The following is a 19632-nucleotide window of genomic DNA, read 5'->3' on the forward strand; positions in this document are numbered from 1 at the left end:
CCCCAAGGGGCTGCTTTCTAGGGACAATGGGCACAAGCCTGGAGGGACAGAGGCTGCCGACCCTTACCTGTTGTCCTTTCTCTCCCTGCAGGCCTGGGAATCCTGGGTCACCTGGGAGCCCCGCCTGGCCCTGTGGAAACAACAAGCCCTGTCCTCAGGCTCCTGGGGGTGGGGGGAGGGGCCAGCTGTGCACCAGCCCCCAGAGGTCTCTGGCTTGTGGGGTGACCTGGCAGTGCATGGAGAACGGGGGTTCTAGAGAACTTGCTCGAAGGTGTGTCCAAGAGCCTTTTCTCTCTGGCTGTTCCCTCTCTTTCCAAGAACCCTGTTTGGCCTCTCTCGGTGTCTAACTCCTCGTCCTTCGGATTCAGACACAATGTTACCTCCTCACCACCCATCCCGAGAGTGCCCAGGCCTCAGTGAGGGATCTCTCCACCCCTCCCCACTGCTCACTCCGGTCAGCCTCTCTCTCTGTTCATGAACGTGGCCAACAGTGGCGGAGGTGTAGGACATGCTGGTGATTATTCAGTGAGTGAACAAATGCATGAGGTGAAGGTAGCGAGGCCCCGGAAGACGGCAGCTACAGGCCTCGTGTGCGTTAATGAACAAAAGCCTGGGATGAAGAATGGAGGGAGGGAGGAGGGAGGGAGGGAGAGGTGAACACAGACCTTCTCTCCAGGCCGGCCTGCCAGGCCCCGCTCTCCAACCTCGCCCTGTGGGGAGAGTAATGGACACCAGTTATCGTCCCATCACACTCGCAGAGCTGGCTGTCGCCCCCTGCTGGCCCCACACCCACAGCTCCCCCGGCCACGACCCCATATTCTCAAACATGCTGCACGGCGACAGCCTGGGTCACAGGCCAGGGAAGCCAAGCGCCTCGCATTTCTGGAGGGGCTTCCACATGCCCTGGTGTGGTTCCTGCCTCCCCCAGAGGAAAGGATATCTGGACACTCCCTCAGGGTCTGAGCAGGGGGGACTCACTCACTCTGAGACTAAATGCTAACAATTCAAAACAATGGCCGGCCGAAACCTGCCACCTCATTCAGGCCAAGTCCACAACTATCACACCTCTGGGGAACCCGGGTCCCACGCCGGCTGCGGTGATGGGGAAGCTGCTGGTGGACAGGCCCACGCCGGCCACCATCCCTGGTGGCTGCGCAGACACAGGCAGCCTGGGGGCAGGCGGGTAAGGGCTTCATGCCCATCCCCCGAGGTGTGGCAGTGTGACGTTCTACTAACACCTAAACTGATCTAAGAGGCGAGCCCCCAAGCAGGTGTACACCGTGGTTCTAGCAGGCTGGATGGAGTTTCGTCCTCGGCCAGTAGGTTCCCGACGAGTGTTCTGTGGTCAGGTTGGAGTTTCGAACCCAGAGCATTGAGCTGCTGGGCTTCCCAGGTCCCTAGAAATTGCTGATGCAAAGAGGTGAGTGTGTGCGGGGAGAGGGGGACTGTAGCTTCTAACCAACCACATGTCTTGAGAATCACTAACTTCTTTGATGACAATTTCTGCCCAACATCCATGCCATTTGGTGAAAGCTTTAATGAAGATTTCCATAAGGAAATGTGGCTTCCTGGTGAGGGAATGCGTGCATGAAAAAGTGGGTGAGTGAATAAATAAGCAAGTGAATGAATGAGTGAGTGAGTGAGTGAGTGAAAGAGTGAGCACTGAATGAATGAGCAAATGAATGAATGAACAAATGGGTGAGCAGGCATTGGTAGCGAGGGCCAGCACCCCCATCACTCACCAGAGAGGAAGGCAAAGAAAAAAGGAAAAAAAAAAAAGGAACCAGAGCATCCTTTCAGGTCCCTACAGCTCTGGAATCAGCACACACAGACATGCTAGACACACCAAGCCACCCGTCAGCCCTCAGCACGCACAAGCACACTGAGCTGGAACTGCTGTGGCCAAACTGTGGAAATACCTGCCACGCACACTGTCACGTTAAATCTGCCTGGGCGGTGACGCCCTCGCAGTGGGAACTGCCCCACACGTGCTGAGGGAGGTGTGGAGGGGCAGAGTGTGGTTAGGGAGCAACTTCCGGGACCATGGGCAGGGCCCCCCGAATCTGTGCTGTGAGCCCCAGCTGGCCACAGTCCTGGACGGCCCGGGGTTCCTGCCCCGAGCCCGAGAGGCCAGCGCCTCACCCGTCCTGCTGACCAGCCCCGCCGAATGCACTCCTGAACCTGCCCCCGCCTCCATCTTCCCGGGAGACTCACATCTTCCGCGGGCATTTTGTCAAAATAAAGTAACATGGCCTCCTCTGAAGCCAGAATATGTTGCAAAAGCATTGGAACTGCAGAAATCCGTAGTTTTGATTTTTCCAGAGAAATGCTTTAAACGCACAGCACTGGAGATCGCACCCAAGCGGCACGTGAGCTGGAGAAACAGGTGCTCTGTGTGAACCTTTCGGCCACGAGCGATGCTGAGAAACAGAAAGCCCAGCCCCGGAAGGCTGAAGGAACCCCCGAGGACACCTGTAACTCCCTCCCGACTCTCCTCACCACCGCCTTCACCTGCAGAGCCGCACGCCGGGACCTCCACGGGGACCGAGTGCTCCTAAAGGCCACTCACTGCAACGTTACCGTGGGTACTGAACACGGGGCCCGCCCAGAATCAGAGAGAGCCCACGCTGTCAGGCGTGGGGGCCTCCGTACAACCGACGGCGTCAGAGTGAAAAGAGCAGAAACCGTCCCGGAAACGATGCACTTCCACCCATGGTCCAACGACCGCCAGCTTCGGCCCCACACAGCCACCTGGACACCGGGGCACAGAACACGGGAAACTGCCCACGAGCCCATCTCAATGACTTGGGGGTCCTAGTAAGTATTTTTTAAAAACACGCATGGCGACTTTAAAACACACAGGGTCGCGGAGCTGCTCAGTGGCACTTGGAAGCCACACTGTGCATCAAGAGAGCCTGCAGGCTGAGTCCTCAGCACCCCAAGCAGGAGACGGGGTGTCTGGGGTGCTCTCCCCACCTCTGAGTCCACCGGGGCAGGCGTGAGGTGTGACCCAACCTGCTCTTCGGCTCCGTTCCCCCTCGTCTCCTGCAGAAGGACGGCTTCACGCAGAAGCCCTGGGCCAGCACGGGGGTCTGAGCCCTGCGTCCCTGAGGGCAGGGTCATCCTGGGGTGAGTCCAAGCCCTGCCTGTGCTCCTGCTGGGCTGGCATCTACCCTCCATCCCGGGATCCCTCACTGGGGACCCAGCAAGGGCCCGGCCCAGTCACCACCCTTACCTAGTTCACAGCCCAGGAGAATGGGGAGCACAGTGGGGGGGGCTTGCNGTCCACCGGGGCAGGCGTGAGGTGCGACCCAACCTGCTCTTCGGCTCCGTTCCCCCTCGTCTCCTGCAGAAGGACAGCTTCACGCAGAAGCCCTGGGCCAGCACGGGGGTCTGAGCCCTGCATCCCTGAGGGCAGGGTCATCCTGGGGTGAGTCCAAGCCCTGCCTGTGCTCCTGCTGGGCTGGCATCTACCCTCCATCCCGGGATCCCTCACTGGGGACCCAGCAAGGGCCCGGCCCAGTCACCACCCTTACCTAGTTCACAGCCCAGGAGAATGGGGAGCACAGTGGGGGGGGCTTGCCCCCCATGCAATCTCCTCCCCGGACAGGCTCCTTGAGACACAGCTGCATGGACTCACATATACACACCATACACTGCACACAGCACACCGCACACCACACACCACCCAGGGTCCTTCTGTCTCTTCTCATTGCGTCCAGAGCCCAGGCCCAGCCTGAGACTCAGAGCTGAGGGCCTCCAGGCAAAAAGTGGCCCTGCAAACCCTCAGGAAAGCCCACCAGGAAGCAGAAGGTCCTGGAAGGAGTCAGGACAGCAGCCCAAACCCAGTGCTCGGGGTCCTCGCACCCACAGGAGGACCCCACTCCAAAGGGCACGTGTAGAGGCCCCTGCCTCCCCCGGGGGCCACTGCCACAGCCCCACCCACAGGCAGCGGGGAGTCTGAGCCACAGGTAGCAGCAGCTGGTCCTGCCCTCCGGCTTCCTGCAGGAGTCAGCCAGCATCCGGGGGTGGGGGGGGAGGGGGTAGCGGAGGGACAGCAAAGGCCAAGGGCCGGGGCCGGGGCAGGGGCAGGGGTCCAGGGGCAGAGGGGGCCTCCCCTCCAGCTACAGGGGTCCCTTGCCCCTCTGTCCTGCAGATGCTGCCTCCCCGTCACTGCCACACCTGTGTTACATGTGCACTGTCCCAGCTGGAGCCCCTTTTCAAGGGTCCTGTTTCCAGCCCAACCCCAGCTGACCCTGACAACCCTGCTCCCCAGCCGAGGTTCCCACCAGTTCCCACAGACACCACCGAGGACCAGGAAGGGGTGGGGGCGGGGCTGAGTCCATACCCGCAGGCCGGGCTTCCCGGGTAGGCCGTCCTCCCCTCTGTCACCCGGCTGTCCCTGCAAGGAAAGCAAAGCCACAGTCACGGTCACAGTCACGGTCACAGTCACGGTCACGGGGTGGCTAGGCGGGCACAGGCTGCCTCTCAGGCTTCGGGGAGAGAACCTGCACTTGGGGGTGTTCATGCCCGTCATCCTAGGGGACCACGGGGGCGGCATTGGCCACTCTGACCACCCCCGGGGTCCACGTTCCCAGGCCTACTGTGGCTTTATTCACAAAAACACAATGGAGTCAAAAATGGTGCTTCACCGACTGAGAAGTTTAGAGTGAGAGAGATGTTACGCGAATGTTTTTAGAGCCCAGAGTGCATAGTGAGCCTTACCGTCTGCCTTACAGCGTAAAGGAGAAGGATGGGGAGCGTGTCTGCAGAATTAGGTTAAACCCACACTCACTCTGTCCCTAAAACCTGAGTCTACCTGCGTCTGCTCACGGAGGAGGACAGCGTGTTCTCTCCTGATAGTCAGATGCCGCCTCTTTGGGGCTGTGACCTGCCTACCGGGCTCACATTTGCCATTCAAATAATTACGTTCATTGCTTTAAAATATGTGCTGTGTTTGTCCACAGCCTGAAAACTGTCGATTTCCTTCCCAATTTTACGGTTTTCAACCTCTGATTCTTTTCCTCATAATCCTATGATAATGATTCCCTCTGGAATAGTTTTAAACTTGAAGTCTTTGATTGTGTCAGTAAGAGTCTCTGAAAGTTTTTCATCCTTGGGAATGAGATAGACACATTTCTGATGTCAGTTTTAAAGCCCACATCTTCCAACCCCTTCCCAGTTACCTCTGAGGACATAAAGAACCTGCCCACACCTGACCTCGTAAATCCAAACATGTCCGAGTCCTGATCTGGGGCTTTGCGACCCAGTTATTTTAGAAGTCCCCCACAATCAAAACTCTCTTTTCTTCTTGTGTTTTGGGCTCCCAAACCCGCGCCACCCCGAGGACACCAACCTTGGGTCCTGGTGGTCCTGGGAGTCCATTCAGCCCGTCCTTGCCTGGCGGCCCCTGAGCAGGAGGGGAAAGAGCACACAAAAGTGAGAGGCGCGTGGGGAAGGCTCCTGCTGGCAGTTTCCAGCCCAGAACTGCGTGGGTGCTGGTGCCGGAACCATGGCCATCAGTGCTCTGTGGTCCTCTATCCAGGGGCCTAACCTGACTCAGCACCACTGCCCTTTCTCCTGGGTCTGGCCCCTCCAGGGCCTGGGGCTGTGGGCGTCCCCCAGCCTGGCTCCCACCCACCGGCCCACCAGAAAAGCCTTTGTCAGGAAACCCTTCTCGTAGGGCCAGGCCTCCCCAGGCCACCGTCAGGACAAGGGTGGTCCGCATCAGGGCCTTGGGCGTCCAACACCCGGCCACACCTGACATCTGCCCTGGACACCGATGCCAGGGAGGAAAGGGCACCAGAGTCCCAGCTCTGGAAGCAGCCCTCACTCCTGGCACGAAGCAATGGGACACGGGGAGGGAGGGGCAGGGACGCTCACCGCCTGCCCGGAGTGCCCGGGCTTTCCGGGGAAGCCGATCTCTCCAGGCAACCCCTGGGAAGGGAAGCACACATGGCCGTCAGTCCAACCACTTCAGAGGTCCTGCCCCACCTACCATCCTAGCCAGGCCCAAGCCCCTGGCTGCAACGAAGACACCTGGAGGGGGGCTGTACCCCGGGGGCATCTGACTGTCCTTGGTGTGGGCCGCTGTGGAAAGCAGAACTGTCACAGCACTGGAGTGAGCTAGTCTAGGGCTTGCCCAGTCTCCTTGGGCAGGCTGGTGGGACAGGTGGCACCACCCACAGGATTGCTGGGCCTGCCCCCTGGCGCTCTCCCCACCACTCCGGGCAGCAGCAAGTTCCAGCTGCACCTGACTGGGGGAGAGGACGCAGGGACCCACACCTAGGCTGGCCCTCTCGTGCCTTGGAGCCCAACCCCACACTGTTAGCAGACACCCCGGCAGACAAACCCAGGGGCAGGCGTCTCCTCCGACAAGGCCCAAGGGGAACGTCCCCTCTAAGAGGCTCAAGGGCCGGAGGGTGGGAGGTGGGGTGGCTGCAGGTGGGCCTCCTGTGTAGGGGGCGGACACACACAAAGACGTTGTTCCTGCCACCCACGGGCCACCAAACCTCCAGCTATGTGCCCAGGGAAGAGAAGAGCAGAGCCATCCTTACCGGGGGGCCTCCAGGTCCAGGGGGGCCGGGAATGCCAGGTGGTCCTGGGGGGCCCTGTGAAGAAAGAGCACGGAACGGGTCACAGACACCAGTGCAGCAGCCTCCTGAGGAAGCTGTCCTTACAGAGAGGAGGAGGGGAGGGGACACAGTGATGGGGTGGGGCTTCAGCTGCCTTTGTAGAAACTTATTTTTTAAAGCAAAAAAGCACAAGCAAAAAGCAAAGGTCTAAAGTCAAGGCTGCCAAGTGTTACTGTGTCATCTGGGGGGATGGGAATGTTCTGTGCTCATTTTAATTATGTGAGCATTTAAAATAGATACGCAGGCATGAGCTCGTGTGCGTGCTCACTCAGCGGGTAAATCCATCCATTGACAAAGATCCTCTACCACGGTGGTTCCCGAACAGGATCAGGGCCGAGTCACCAGGGTGAAGGACCGGCAGGGACCCAGGATCACAGGCCCCACGCAGGTTCCAGGAGGCGGAGCTCAGGCCTCAGCTGCTCAGAGTCCTCCCAGGTGCCCCCTCCTCCCTCACCTCCTTCCCCAGCGCCCCCCCCCTGCAGTGGCCCCCAGACCCCCATCGGAACTACGCCTCACACCCTCCTCCGTGCTCAAGGCCAGCGAGGCTGCGCTCATCTGACCCAGGACCCCTGGAAGGCGCAGGCCCCTCTGGCTCACTCTGCATCTCACTTCACCCAGCGACCACCCCAGGACTCCGCACAGAGCGGGCCTCTGTCAGCGTGGACCAGTCAGCCGGACTCAGCGGCTCTGAGGGGAGGGCTGTGCCTTCAGAGAGCACACTACCACATCGCCACCAGAGGGCGGTGAAGACCTAAAAATGGCAAAGACTGCGGCTTCCGAGGACAATTCCCTTTCTCCCCCTCTGGGGCACACGCAAGCCCATGACAGGCACGGAAAGGGACCGGAGCTTCTTTCTGGTGGCTCTGGACCTGTCTCTGCAGATCGCTCAGTCCTGGACGGTCTATGGGGGCAGCATATGCTTTCGCCCGAACATCTGCTTTGAGCTGCAGCCACCAAGGAGCCAGACAGAGCTGGACAGTGGGTGGCCTGGGCAGGTGCACATGCAGAGTCGCCCTCCCAATGGACGAGCGGGGGAGGCACCAAAGAAGGCACCCAGTCTCACCCCTATGGCCACTCAGCCGTGCGCCACCCACACGCTGCTCCAGCGCGGCTCTGCTCCCCTCTCGTGGCCAAGCAGCAGCCCAGCGGGGAATACAGGACCCCCTTCCAGAAGGATGTCCCAGGCGCTGTCTTTACTGCAGGCTGACCTCAGAGGCTCTCGTAGCCTGCTCGGCCCCACGGAGCCTGTCCGAGGTCCCTGCCCATCACACAGGCTGCCCCTGAGGGCCACTTGGGTAGCTGGTTCTGCCCTCCTTACACCTCCAGGGAGGCTGCCACCCTGGCTTGTTCTGTCCACTCCACCAAGACACATGCTGGCCCCACCCTCCTTTCTCTTCTGTCCCCTGCAAACTCCTGCGGGCTGCTGCCGCCAGCGGGCTCTAGGGTTCCACAGCCCATCAGGGGACGCAGGTCTCTCTAGTCATCATCTCCTGGAATTAAACCTCCCTGTGGGGCACTGATGGGACCGGTGCCCAGAGAGGGCAAGGGCCCCTCCTGAGGTCACACAGCCATCCTCTGACATAGGTCCCAGGGGTTGGGCACCTGAGGAATCACCTGCAGAGCTTGTCCTAAGCACAGGTGCATGGGCCCTTGTTCGGTCTCTGAGACACGGGTCGGGGACACATCTGAGGGGCAGAGGCTTTGGGAACACTCCCCAGGGAACCGTGGCAAGCCACCAGGCCCACCAATTACCCAGCTGGGCCAACTCTACGTACCACCCTAACCGCTGATGATTCTACAAGCACAAGGGCGCCAGAAGGGACCCCTGAAAGAAAGCATAGCCCCACCCCCCATTTAGGGTCCGCTGGGCACTCGGCTCCTGTTAGTCCTCATGCTGAGGAAGAGCCGGCACTGGAGGAAAACAAGCTGACATTGGACCAGTCAGAGGCGATGGCCCTGGTCCCTCCTGCCTCCCCCGTGTGAAGTGTCTGCACTGCTCGGCCTGGGGCCCTGGGCTCACCCCCGCGGGTCACAGCCCGCTCCACCCCCGAACACGGCGCTCTCTGAGAAGGCTGTCCGCACACAAAGTGGAACGGGCCCCCAGGGTGAACACGGGTGGAAGATGGAGTCCGCCTCCTCTGTCACCCGCAGGCCCTGGCTCCGGGCTGTGCACACAGTGGGGAGCTGGTGGCAGTCTGCTCGGTGGACGCTGTGAGCTCAGGAGCAAGAGCAAACTCCCACGCAGCGATCAGCCTAAGGAGTACAGTGGCCTTTTGCAGAGGGGCAGCCGCTGGCGGCAGGTGCAGGCAGCTGCGGGTGAGGAAACCGCCCCCGGCTGGGGTCACAGGGCAGAGTGAGCTGCCTGCAGAGCCCTTTGCAAGGACTGGGGAGCTTCTTGCAAATCCAGGGGGCAAATGAAACCAGAACCGCGTGGGGGGAGAGCAAACAGCAATCAGGATGCTATTTCAACCACGTGGTCCCCCGGCACCCTCCGGACCCTGCTCCCAGGGCCACCCGTGCCTTGTGATGGCCACCACCTGTGCCACGCCAGGTGGACCTCAGCCCCTGCCCAGCCCCAGCAGCCCTCAGATGGAGCAGGGCCTGGGGGGCCCCCGACACATGGGCAAGCCCAGGCTACTGCTATTTCTGGGAGGTAACTGGGGAATCCAGACTTGGAGGCATATTCTTTTTTATTTTAAAAAATCCATTTGGCAACTATTTTGAGCATTAAAAAACAACAAAAGCAGCTGCATCGACCAAATAAAGCACATCTGTGGGCCGACGGAGGGGCTCAGGTTGGAGACATGTGGACCAGAGCTTTCGATCTGTCGCCAAGGTGGAGACAGGCCGCCTGGGGGGGCACACGCACAGGGCTCCTGACCACGGACAAAACGCCCTGCCTGCTGCTACTTCAGCATTCGGATCAAAGAAGATAAATTAGAAGGTTATTTTTAAACTGAAGCGGCTGGACTATTAATATCCCTGTTAGAGCTAGCAATGACGGCGTGAGGAGAGGAAACATCCAGTTCCAGGAGGTATGGGTCACCTCGTGCCACCTGGATGGGCATCACCTCCCAGCACCTCGGTCCCCCCAAAGGTGGGGACACCCCCCCACACACACTGCGGCCAGGATTAGCTAAGGGACTCAAACTGACCCAGCACGTGGACAGCTTTCCCAAATGCGACTTCACTGTCTTATTAACAAACATAGTCAATTAATCTATTTATTAATGAGAGTGACAAATTCGCCACTAGACCTAAATGTTAACAACAAAATAATGACTGTTTTAATTATTACTAATGAAAATAGCTAAGTAATGAAGGGCTCTACTTATTAATTAATCAGTCGAATTACTAATGAAACAATATTTGATCTTCCTAATGCCAGAGTGACCCAACAGCTATTTAATGTGATTAGGAATCATAATGATGCATAAATGACCAATTAACCTAATTACCATCAATAAATGAATGGCAAATAGTTGTTCCTAATAGCCACCTGGTTCTAATTGGAACAGATTTACGAAGCTGGAGAATTTGAAGATGCACGAGATGACTCCCACGAAATAGCGCGGCAGCCACACTCTCTGTGCGGCCGGGAAATCGCTGCTTTTTCGGGAAGCTGTTCATCACATGAGCCCTCCCCTCACGCTGTGGCCCCCAGGCCATGCCCCTGACGGCCCCTCTCAACCGCTGCTCCGCAGAGCCCCGGGCCCACAAGCTCACCCAGCCCTCTAGGGCAGCCCCTGGCCAGGCTGTGTTCCCACCCACTGGAGGGACTTCTGTCTATCTGCCTGTCCATCCCTCTGGACAGCAGTGCCACACAGGGCAGCCTTGGCAAATGCTGGAGCAGACACGACACAGACGTCCGTTTTTCCACAAGGGCTGCTGGAATACAGAAGCCACCATCCATGGCGTCATGGACATGCACATTTTACCCTAAAACATCCTGGCAGTGACGCTGTTCACCATCCAGAAGAGGCACCCAAGTCATGTCACAGGAAGCCACCACCCCGGGGCTCCCGGCAGCCGAGGCTGTGGGCTGGGTCCTCCCACAAATGCCCAGCTAACCGAACCCCAGGCACCGTTCTTTGGACGTTAAGTGGGACAAGTGTTCCTTTCTCCCAGGTGGGTATGAGGAAGAGACACAGTTGCATATGAACAACGAAGTGACGGTAACAGAAACCAGGGACGGAGGTCCCCCTTTCCTCTTCTTGCCCCTGAGATTCTGCTGCAGCAGAACCAGCCTTGACTTTCCAGACTGGCAGAGGCACAGCCCCGGGGACCCCCAGTGGGGGCTGAGCACCGAGGGAGGAGAGTCCCAGAGCTGCGCTCACTGCACGGTCCTGCTCCATCCCCGCCTCCTCCCGCCCCTCAGAAATATGCTCCCCCCACCCCCAGTGCCCCCTCCCCCCGCATGGGTAGGGCTCTCACTGGCCACATCCCAGTGAGTACTCACTGACTGCCTGTGCAGTCGGTGACTCAGCGAACAAACACATGGACGGCCAGCGGGGAAGCCAGGCCCAGGGAAGGTGGGCACGCTGGTGGGTCAGCAGGAGCAAATGAGAAGGGGCACAGACACCCACCAGACCAGCACGCACCTCTTGGCACAGGCGCGCACGGTCTGCGCGGATGTACCTTTGTGCCATTGGGAAGGGGTCAGGTTCGGGGTGCCAGCAGGACGCACTACAAACTGTCTCTCTCCTGGTTCTGAACCACTGAGATCCCCCCAGATACCTGGGTGCCCCACATCTGCCAAAATCCCGGCCTACAAAAGCCCGATCATAACTGTAACTATGGCTTGGTGCCTGGCATTCAGCAAGCGTTTGCTGAGGGAAAACGTCCTGCAAAGAAGGAAATACATGAGGTCTGTCCAGAAAAAGTCCAGCTGCTGCTAATTCAATGAGAACAGTTTGCACGATGTCAATGTGACCTGGCAGCCAAGGAGAGTGGACTGGGATGCACATGTGTGAACAGTGACACCTTCACTGCACTAGTCCGTGGGGGTGGCAGACACCATTGAGTGAGCATGTGCACAGTGTGGCCGTCTCATTCAAAATGACTGAGCAAGCAGAACATCAAATCTGCACCGCATTTTGCATCTAAGGGGTCTTGCCCTTCATCTGTGGAATGGGGATGGTGACCCTGAGCCTCACAAGGTGGCTGGGGGGCCCACAGGAGGTCACCACTGACAACACGTGTGGGAGGGAGGGGCACAGGGAGCTGGGCAAAGCCCGGGGCCGGAGGAGGTACACCGGAGCTGAGCCTGAAAGAGGGGTGAGAGTTAGGGGAAGAGGGAGGCCTCTGTGATTGGAGCCCCACCCCCATCATCTTACACATGGGGAAACTGAGGCCTACAGGGGCCAGTGTCACAGGATGGCAGATGTCTGACTGACAGCAGAATGTGAGTCCCTCGGCCCCACTAGAGTGACTGCCCTTTTGAGTGTTCCGGGCCCCCTCGGCCAAGCCCCTCCCAATTCTGAAATCGTGGTCTCGCTGCACCCCCCGCCGGTACTGTGTTCTCCTTGTCACCGGGGGCCTGTCCAAGCCTACACGCTGACCGGCCCTGCCCGGTGGAGCCCCCAGCCCCCTCCTCAGCCTGGCTCGCTGCTCGCTTGGCATCCCTGGTCACGGGTCCCCGTGCCCCACCCATGTCCCCACCACCTCCCTCTCACACCCCCAGGCCCTGCTTGTCTGTCCTCCCCTGGCCCTTCCTTCCCCCAGGAGAGCCGACAGTGGGCGTTCTCCCCACACAGGAGTGGACACATGGTGGACGGGCGGCCAGGACAACGGGAGAAAGAGTGGCCTTTTGCGGAGGTGGTCGCACAAGATTCTGGTGACCGACCTGGGATGGCTACCTGCACATCCACTGACACAAACAGAGCAGCGTCACTGCAGGAGGGGGATGGGGGACAGCGGTTACCTGTGGCCCTGGTGATCCTGGCGTTCCGGGTGGGCCCGCGTCGCCCTTCTTGCCCTGCGTGCAGAAAAAGAAGGCAACATTAGCAGGCAGGCTCAAGACGCCCGTGGCCACGTCTCCGTGGAAACCGAGGGCTTTGTGTCCCCATCTCAATGCCAGACAGCCCCCCGTGGGGCGCTGCTTCGAGGCAGCATGGGACAGGGACCAGGCTCAGCCTCAGGGACAGGAGTCCGGTTCAGCACCCCAGCCTTGCTCCCTCAGTGATTTTGGGCCCCAAATTCAAGGGGACCAGAGAGGGGTGCCTAGGAAATGCCCTCCTCATCCAGTCTTCAGCCACACAGCTCCTTTCCATGACAGTGACCAATGGCACCAGGTGCCACATCGTTCAGGGACGTTTCCTGTGTAGACGAGCTACACTCACGCATCCACCTCACACACGTACACAGCACACACACACATGCACCCACCTCACATATGTACACACACGTACACACACGTACACACCAGAAACAGGCACATCCACACATCACACACCACACACACAGCATGCTCCTGAGCCAGGGCGACGTGAGGGACAGCTGGGCACGGTGAGGAAGGAACCACGTGCCCGGGCCGCCTGTGGACTCTCTGGAAGACTGGTGGTCGGATTGAGAAGCCCCTCGTTCCACAGCCCCGGGCCCTGCGATGTGTCAGCCTGGACGGTGCGGTGAGGCCCAGGCCAGAAGGAGTTTCCTGGGTCGTCAGGAAAAATTCAAACCATGGTGCCACAGACACCCTCTGACGTGGGCCCAGCCCCGGAACATCCCGTCTCTGCCGCCCTGAGCCCGCTACTTAACGCCAGCTTTGGGGAACTGACCACAGGGAGCTGAGAGCTCCCACCGCCCCAGCAACAGGAGTCAGACATGGTCAATGTCCCATCTACACGGACCCCATCCGCGGGCTTCCAGGGCCCTCCACAGAGCGGCACCGGCTACGTTCACCAGGATGACACCCTTCTCCCACAGGGTCGGTGGGACGGGCTGATGGAGCATCGGGATCCAGAACCTGGGCCTCAAGGTCACGGTCTGGGAAAAGGCTGAGGGAAGTGAGCGACTGGGAGGTGGGGAGGGAGGTGGGGAGGATCAGAGGGGAGGAGAAGGGGTGCGGAGGTCAGGGCTGCGATGGGGCAGAACTACTTGTTAAATGCCACTTGGACTGGGGACATGTGGGTTTCCCCCCTTATGTGATCCAGTTACCTTCTGAGGGTCCTCTGGGGTCTCAGCAGCTCCCTGCCTCCCGGGCTGCGTGGGATCTTACATAATGACATCACTAACACTCTGGGAGACCTCGAGGGTAAGGGAATCTGGAGAAGGCATGGGATCAGGGGCGGCGCCCACGCCAGGGAAGTCAGGACCCTTGTCCGGAAAAGGAGCAATGGAGGCAGGGAGCAGCGGTGGTGGGGAAGGGGGACATGCCAGGACCGCACCTGGAGAAGCAGATGTCCCAAGAGTCTGGTTTTCAACCAAAAGGTGACCAGAGTCCAGAGACAGAAAAGAGCCAGGATCTGAGACGGAGGGAGTGCGGTAGGGCGCCTCTCCCCTAAGCAAGGCATCGTTTTGCATGGCGTCCCCCAGAGAGACAGCAGGATGGCACCTCTGGCCGGCCTGCAGCCACAGCCGTGGGGATGGGCCCCACTCACACACCCGGTCCTTCCCCTCGGGACTTTCCTGGGCCAACCTATGCTAGCAGGTGACCCTCCCGGAAGGACAAGAGAAACCCGGTTCTAGCTGGGAACCACGGGCCCAGCAACTCCGCAGGCCTTCCCAGCTGGCCCGTGCTCAAAGCATCAGCTCTGGTGTGCTGCATAGACTGACGCCCCAAATCTGGCCTCTGCTACTCTGTCCCCACTGCTGCCTCCGCCAGGAACCCCTCCCTCCAGCTCAGTTTGTCACAGTCACACCCCAGCCCAGTGCCACCTCTTTAGGAAGCCCCAGCAATAGGGAGAAATAATGCCAAAAGATGACAAACACACACCTGAGGTGGAAATTCCCCTGTGCTTCTGAGAACTAAAGAGTTAGGCCTGTGGGATGGGGCAGAGGCTCTTAGCAGGCGGTCACGAGGGCTCTGCCGCTGACCGCCACGGAAGGGGGTCACCGCGCTCTCTCCCCGACTCTCCCCTCTGCAGGTTGGGGCAGAGAAAGGAGTTCTAAACCTAAGGCAGGTGGGGAAGGGCACCAGGCAACTCGCTGAGTCTGTCTTGTCCTGTGGACAATCAGAGTCATTGTCGTCATCTGAAGAGAGAACTGCGGGAGACGTAATTCAGTGTTTGGGGGTGATTTGTGACGCGTAATAAAGTGTGCAAACGTAACAGATCGTTGTGAGCAGGAGGAGCAAGACAGTGGTGGTGATAACGAAGAAACAAGAACAGCAGGCTCCCAGCTCCTCTGCACCCCCATCGTGGGCGAGACCACATGTCCCACAGACCTGGTTTCACAACAGCTGCCTCCTGGCAGCGCGGCAGCGGTGAAGGCGATAACGCTCACTGGTCTGAGTACGGGACCTGACAGTAAGGGAGGTACAGCAGTGATGGGGGGAGTGGTCACGGTGGTGATGGTGATGGTGGTGGTGGTGGTGATGGTGGTGGTGGTGATGGTGATGGTGGTGGTGGTGAGGTGGTAGTGGTGATGGTGGTGGTGGTGGTGGTGGTGATGGTGGTAGTGTGGTGGTGGTGGTGGTGATGGTGGTGGAGGTGGTGGTGATGGTGGTGGAGGTGATGGTGGTGGAGGTGGTGGTGGTGATGTTGATGGTGTTAGAGGTGGTGATGGTGGTAGAGGTGGAGGTGGTGATGGTGGTGGAGGTGGTGATGGTGGTGGTGGTGATGGTGATGGTGGTGGTGGTGAGGTGGTAGTGGTGATGGTGGTGGTGGTGGTGGTGGTGATGGTGGTAGTGTGGTGGTGGAGGTGGTGATGGTGGTGGAGGTGGTGGTGGTGATGTTGATGGTATTAGAGGTGGTGATGGTGGTAGAGGTGGAGGTGGTGATGGTGGTGGAGGTGGTGATGGTGGAGGTGGTGATGGTGGTGATGGTGATGGTGATGGTGGTGGTGGTGGTGGTGGTGAGGTGGTAGTGGTGATGGTGGTGGAGGTGGTGGTGGTGGTGGAGGTGGTGGTGGTGGTGGAGGTGGTGGTGGTGGAGGTGGAGGTGGTGGTGGTGGTGGAGGTGGAGGTGATGGTGGTGGTGGGGTGGTGGTGGTGATGGCGATATTGGTGGCCATGGTGGTGGTGAAGAAGGTAGCTCTAGCAGTGAATGTAGCAGTTATGTAACCCCTGCATTTGGGTGTATTCCTGGCTGTGGGGATTTGCAAAGTGCTGGCTGAGGTTTGCAACAATGACTGTCTCACTAACAATAAGCCTGCTTGTTGTTTTTCTTGCTCCCCAACACATATCTGGTAAGTGTCTGTCTTGTACCGGGAGGGCAAACAATTCAAGCCATTCTGAGTGTCAGGATGCTGATATGCCCCACGTTGCCCACCTGCCGCGGAGAAGGGGGTCTGCAAATCCAGAACAGCATTCCGCCCCAGCCAGGGTGTGTAACACGGCTGCGTGAAGCCCAAGCACAGTGAGAAGGACTGCTTGTGCAAGGGGCTCTCCCGTGGGCCGTGCGGTCTCCCGCTCAGCTCCGGTTCTCCGTGCCTCCAAATGTCAAACGTGATACATTCTACCGGCGAGCACCGAAACCAGGTGCTATCCTCACATGAACCCTGGCCTCACGCCACGAACTGAATCAAACAATAGCCTGTGATCCAAACGATGCTGTTACCATCTGGTAGCACAGGAAAAGGCAGGAAAGAAGGCTTGAAAAATTATAAAGTGAAACAAATCCAACCCAGGCTGCCACTGACAAAAGACCACCCGTGTCCCTCTCCCGGAGTGTGCGAAAGGCAGGGCTGAGGCGCCTGGACGCTTTTGGCAGCAGGAGACCCTCGGCTCCGAGGGCGGCCGCCCGAGATCGAAGCCGTGGGTCTTCAGTCCGCCCCGCAGAACAGACTCTGCCACCACCAAGGGGTCCTCAAGCTCTCCACGGCATCTGCCACATGACAGCTCACGTCCAGTTCAGGACGCTGCGGTCACGTGGACACACACACACACACACACACACCCTGCGGCAAAGATAGTGCAGGATGGAGCCAGGCACACCTGGCGCGGACGCTTGCCCACCATTTATAATCCCTGGGACAAGGTAGTTTGATTCACGCCTCTCAGCCTCAGTTTTCTCATTTGCAGAAGGGGCTTAGAGCTGCCACCCACCCTGAGATCCCGGTGAGAATGAAGCGAGAAACCCAAGTGGCAACCATTTCCTGGCCTAGAACCTGCTGATGGTCCACGATTTCTTTCCAACCTTCTGTGAGCTCTGCACCTTCACAGGAAGATTCTGCTTTTTAAAACATGGTCTTAGAGCAGCTGACACAGACTGGCAAATGAGGGGGCACTTGGGGGGGTGCTCTATTTTTAGAAAGAAGGGAGCATCACATTTGAGAGGGACAACAATAGTTCTCGCTTCTGAAGAGAGAGAAGAAAACGCAGCCACGGCGAACACGACCAAAGGAAGCAAAGGGTTTGTCGCTGGCTGTGGGAAGAGCAGTGACAGAGGCCTGGGTGGCCTTGAGCAGGCCGGCCAGTCGGCCTTTCTGGGCATCACATCGCTCGCAGTCAGGCTCGGGAACCCCTTCCACCGTGTTGGTCCCATGGCTTAGGTGGCCCAGATTCTACATTGAGTTTAAATGCCTGACAACACAGGACTCTCTCAAACAAAACAACCTATTTTCTTTTTGGTCTAAGAAGAGGACAGAGGCTATCCAGGCTGACTGAGGTGGGACTCGGCACCACCAAACGAGGCTGAGGCAGAGTCAAAGCAAAGATGCAGGAAAGACCAGGCACTCTTTGAAACTGGACACTGCGTGTTGGAGGCCAGAACCCAGGGCCCCGGACGCCCAGTTCTGGGCCCTGAACTTCGCCCACCACCCGGCCGTGTCGGCCTCATGTGCAACTCACACACACTTGTGCGCTAACTGTGCCAGATGTGCGCTAACGACTACATAGTTATGCATAGTTATATTTGTATGCTTTATGTTTGTATACTGCATGCATGTATACAATGTATGAGTGTGGTAGGTGAGAGGCCCCCTCCACGTTCTCACAGACTCACTGTCCAGGGGGGAACCAAAGGAGACTAGGCACATTCTCAGACAGGGAAGCCCTCCGCAGGAAGTCGAGACGCCCTTACATCAAAGCGACAGGACTCCTGTTTGGGGGTGGGTGGCTAGGGCACCACTGGATTCCGGGGGGGGAGAATCAGCCCCCTGGAAGCTGGGGAGGGTTCAGGTGCTCAGTGGCCCTTAGTCAGGCTAGTTCCCCTTTGGAACCTGGGAGTTCAGAAGCCACCATAGCACCACCTGCTTCGGCCATGCCTACTGCCTGGCTTAGACCAGCAGGAGGAAAGGGGGGCTCCCACGGAGAAAGGCAGCACCCTCTCCGCCTTTTTAAGGCAGAGGCCCAGCTGGGCACCACTGCCTCACATCATCCAGCAGGGGGCAGCGTGCAGCTCCCAAGGCTGCACTGAAGGCTCAGAGGGTGGCTGGCTCTGGCCCTCCCCTTTCCCTGTCCTGGTGGAAAAATACCAGCTTTGTCCCAGTGAATGTATTTACCTGGCCAGGATCACACTGTCTGCCTGCAGCTAACCTCTACAACAAAGGGCCCGCATCCCTCTCCCTGCCCAGAGGTCCAGCCACAACTCCCAGGTCCCCTGGGTGGTGTCATGGTCCCGCCTCCACCCTGGTTACGGCCCAGGTATGTGCGGTGACACGGAGGACCTCTGTTTCAGCTGACGTTAATGCGGAGGAAGGCACTGGTCACCGTAAGGGAAGGAGAGAGGAGTTTCTTCCGTTAGTCACTATCTCGGTTTTCTCCGCTCAGCCAGAGGCTCAGAGCCCACGGGAATGTCAGCTGGGCCTCTGCTCGGCTTTGCCACAGGTATGGCCACTGACCCGGTGAAACCCACGGGCCAAAACAAAGCCCAAGTCAGGGAACCCGCAATGACCCCTGGAGGGCCAAGGGTCCCTGCAGACATACTTGGTCACTGTCCTCCATTCAGGTCACCAGGGGAAGCAGGACAAGAGAGGGTCCTCCTGTGCTCCAGGCACANGGTTACGGCCCAGGTATGTGCGGTGACACGGAGGACCTCTGTTTCAGCTGACCTTAATGCGGAGGAAGGCACTGGTCACCATAAGGGAAGGAGAGAGGAGTTTCTTCGTTAGTCACTATCTCGGTTCCCCGCTCAGCCAGAGGCTCAGAGCCCACGGGAACGTCAGCTGGGCCTCTGCTCGGCTTTGCCACAGGTATGGCCACTGACCCGGTGAAACCCACGGGCCAAAACAAAGCCCAAGTCAGGGAACCCGCAATGACCCCTGGAGGGCCAAGGGTCCCTGCAGACATACTTGGTCACTGTCCTCCATTCAGGTCACCAGGGGAAGCAGGACAAGAGAGGGTCCTCCTGTGCTCCAGGCACACCTGTCATCACCCTGCCTGATGACTCCTGGCTCACCGTGCCTGCCAGACACGGGGTCCTTCACGCCATGAGCTCTGCCTTTGCCTCGGGGTCCCACTGCCCGGCCAGCTGTGCCCTGCTCTGGGCCACCACCCTTCCCTTTGGTCATGGGGTCGTCTCCTAAGGGGCCTCTTCCCCTGCCGTCTGTTCTCCTCACAGCAACCACACTGAGGCATTTGGAGCATAAACCAGGCCACGCCACTCCTGCACCCCAATCCAACCGAGACCTGGCTGCGCCCAGAAATGTGTGAGGCAGTCAGGGGAGGTCAGGACACAGGACATACGATGAAACGGTTCATAGATTTAGGCCGGGGAATGGCATGGGGGTTTCGCTCCTTTCCCGTGTCCTGTTCTCTGAGCGACACGCGTGGAAGTATGCAGAGACAGGGATGTGACGTGTCCGACTAACCCAGGGCAGGTGGATGTGGGCACTGGAGTAAATGAAGCGATTTGACCAGTGATTTGATGGTGTTCAAATGGGTTTCAGGTCTGTGGGG

General features: G+C 58.9%; 1 protein-coding gene across 1 annotated transcript in view; it reads right to left on the minus strand.

Annotated features, from left to right (window-relative positions):
* Positions 1-19632, minus strand: part of COL22A1 (collagen type XXII alpha 1 chain) — a 176173-nt gene that overhangs the window by 72221 nt on the left and 84320 nt on the right. Inside the window, exons 23-29 of the mRNA XM_037048599.1 lie at positions 12559-12612; positions 6558-6611; positions 5884-5937; positions 5357-5410; positions 4349-4402; positions 666-710; positions 68-130 (exon numbers count right to left, since the gene is read on the minus strand). Coding sequence (XP_036904494.1) covers positions 68-130; positions 666-710; positions 4349-4402; positions 5357-5410; positions 5884-5937; positions 6558-6611; positions 12559-12612 — 378 coding nt within the window. The remainder of the gene's footprint in view (positions 1-67; positions 131-665; positions 711-4348; positions 4403-5356; positions 5411-5883; positions 5938-6557; positions 6612-12558; positions 12613-19632) is intronic.

The sequence above is a fragment of the Sturnira hondurensis genome, unplaced genomic scaffold, assembly GCF_014824575.4.
Source record: "Sturnira hondurensis isolate 20B ecotype Veracruz unplaced genomic scaffold, ASM1482457v3 Scaffold0006413, whole genome shotgun sequence".
Lineage (NCBI taxonomy): Eukaryota > Metazoa > Chordata > Mammalia > Chiroptera > Phyllostomidae > Sturnira > Sturnira hondurensis.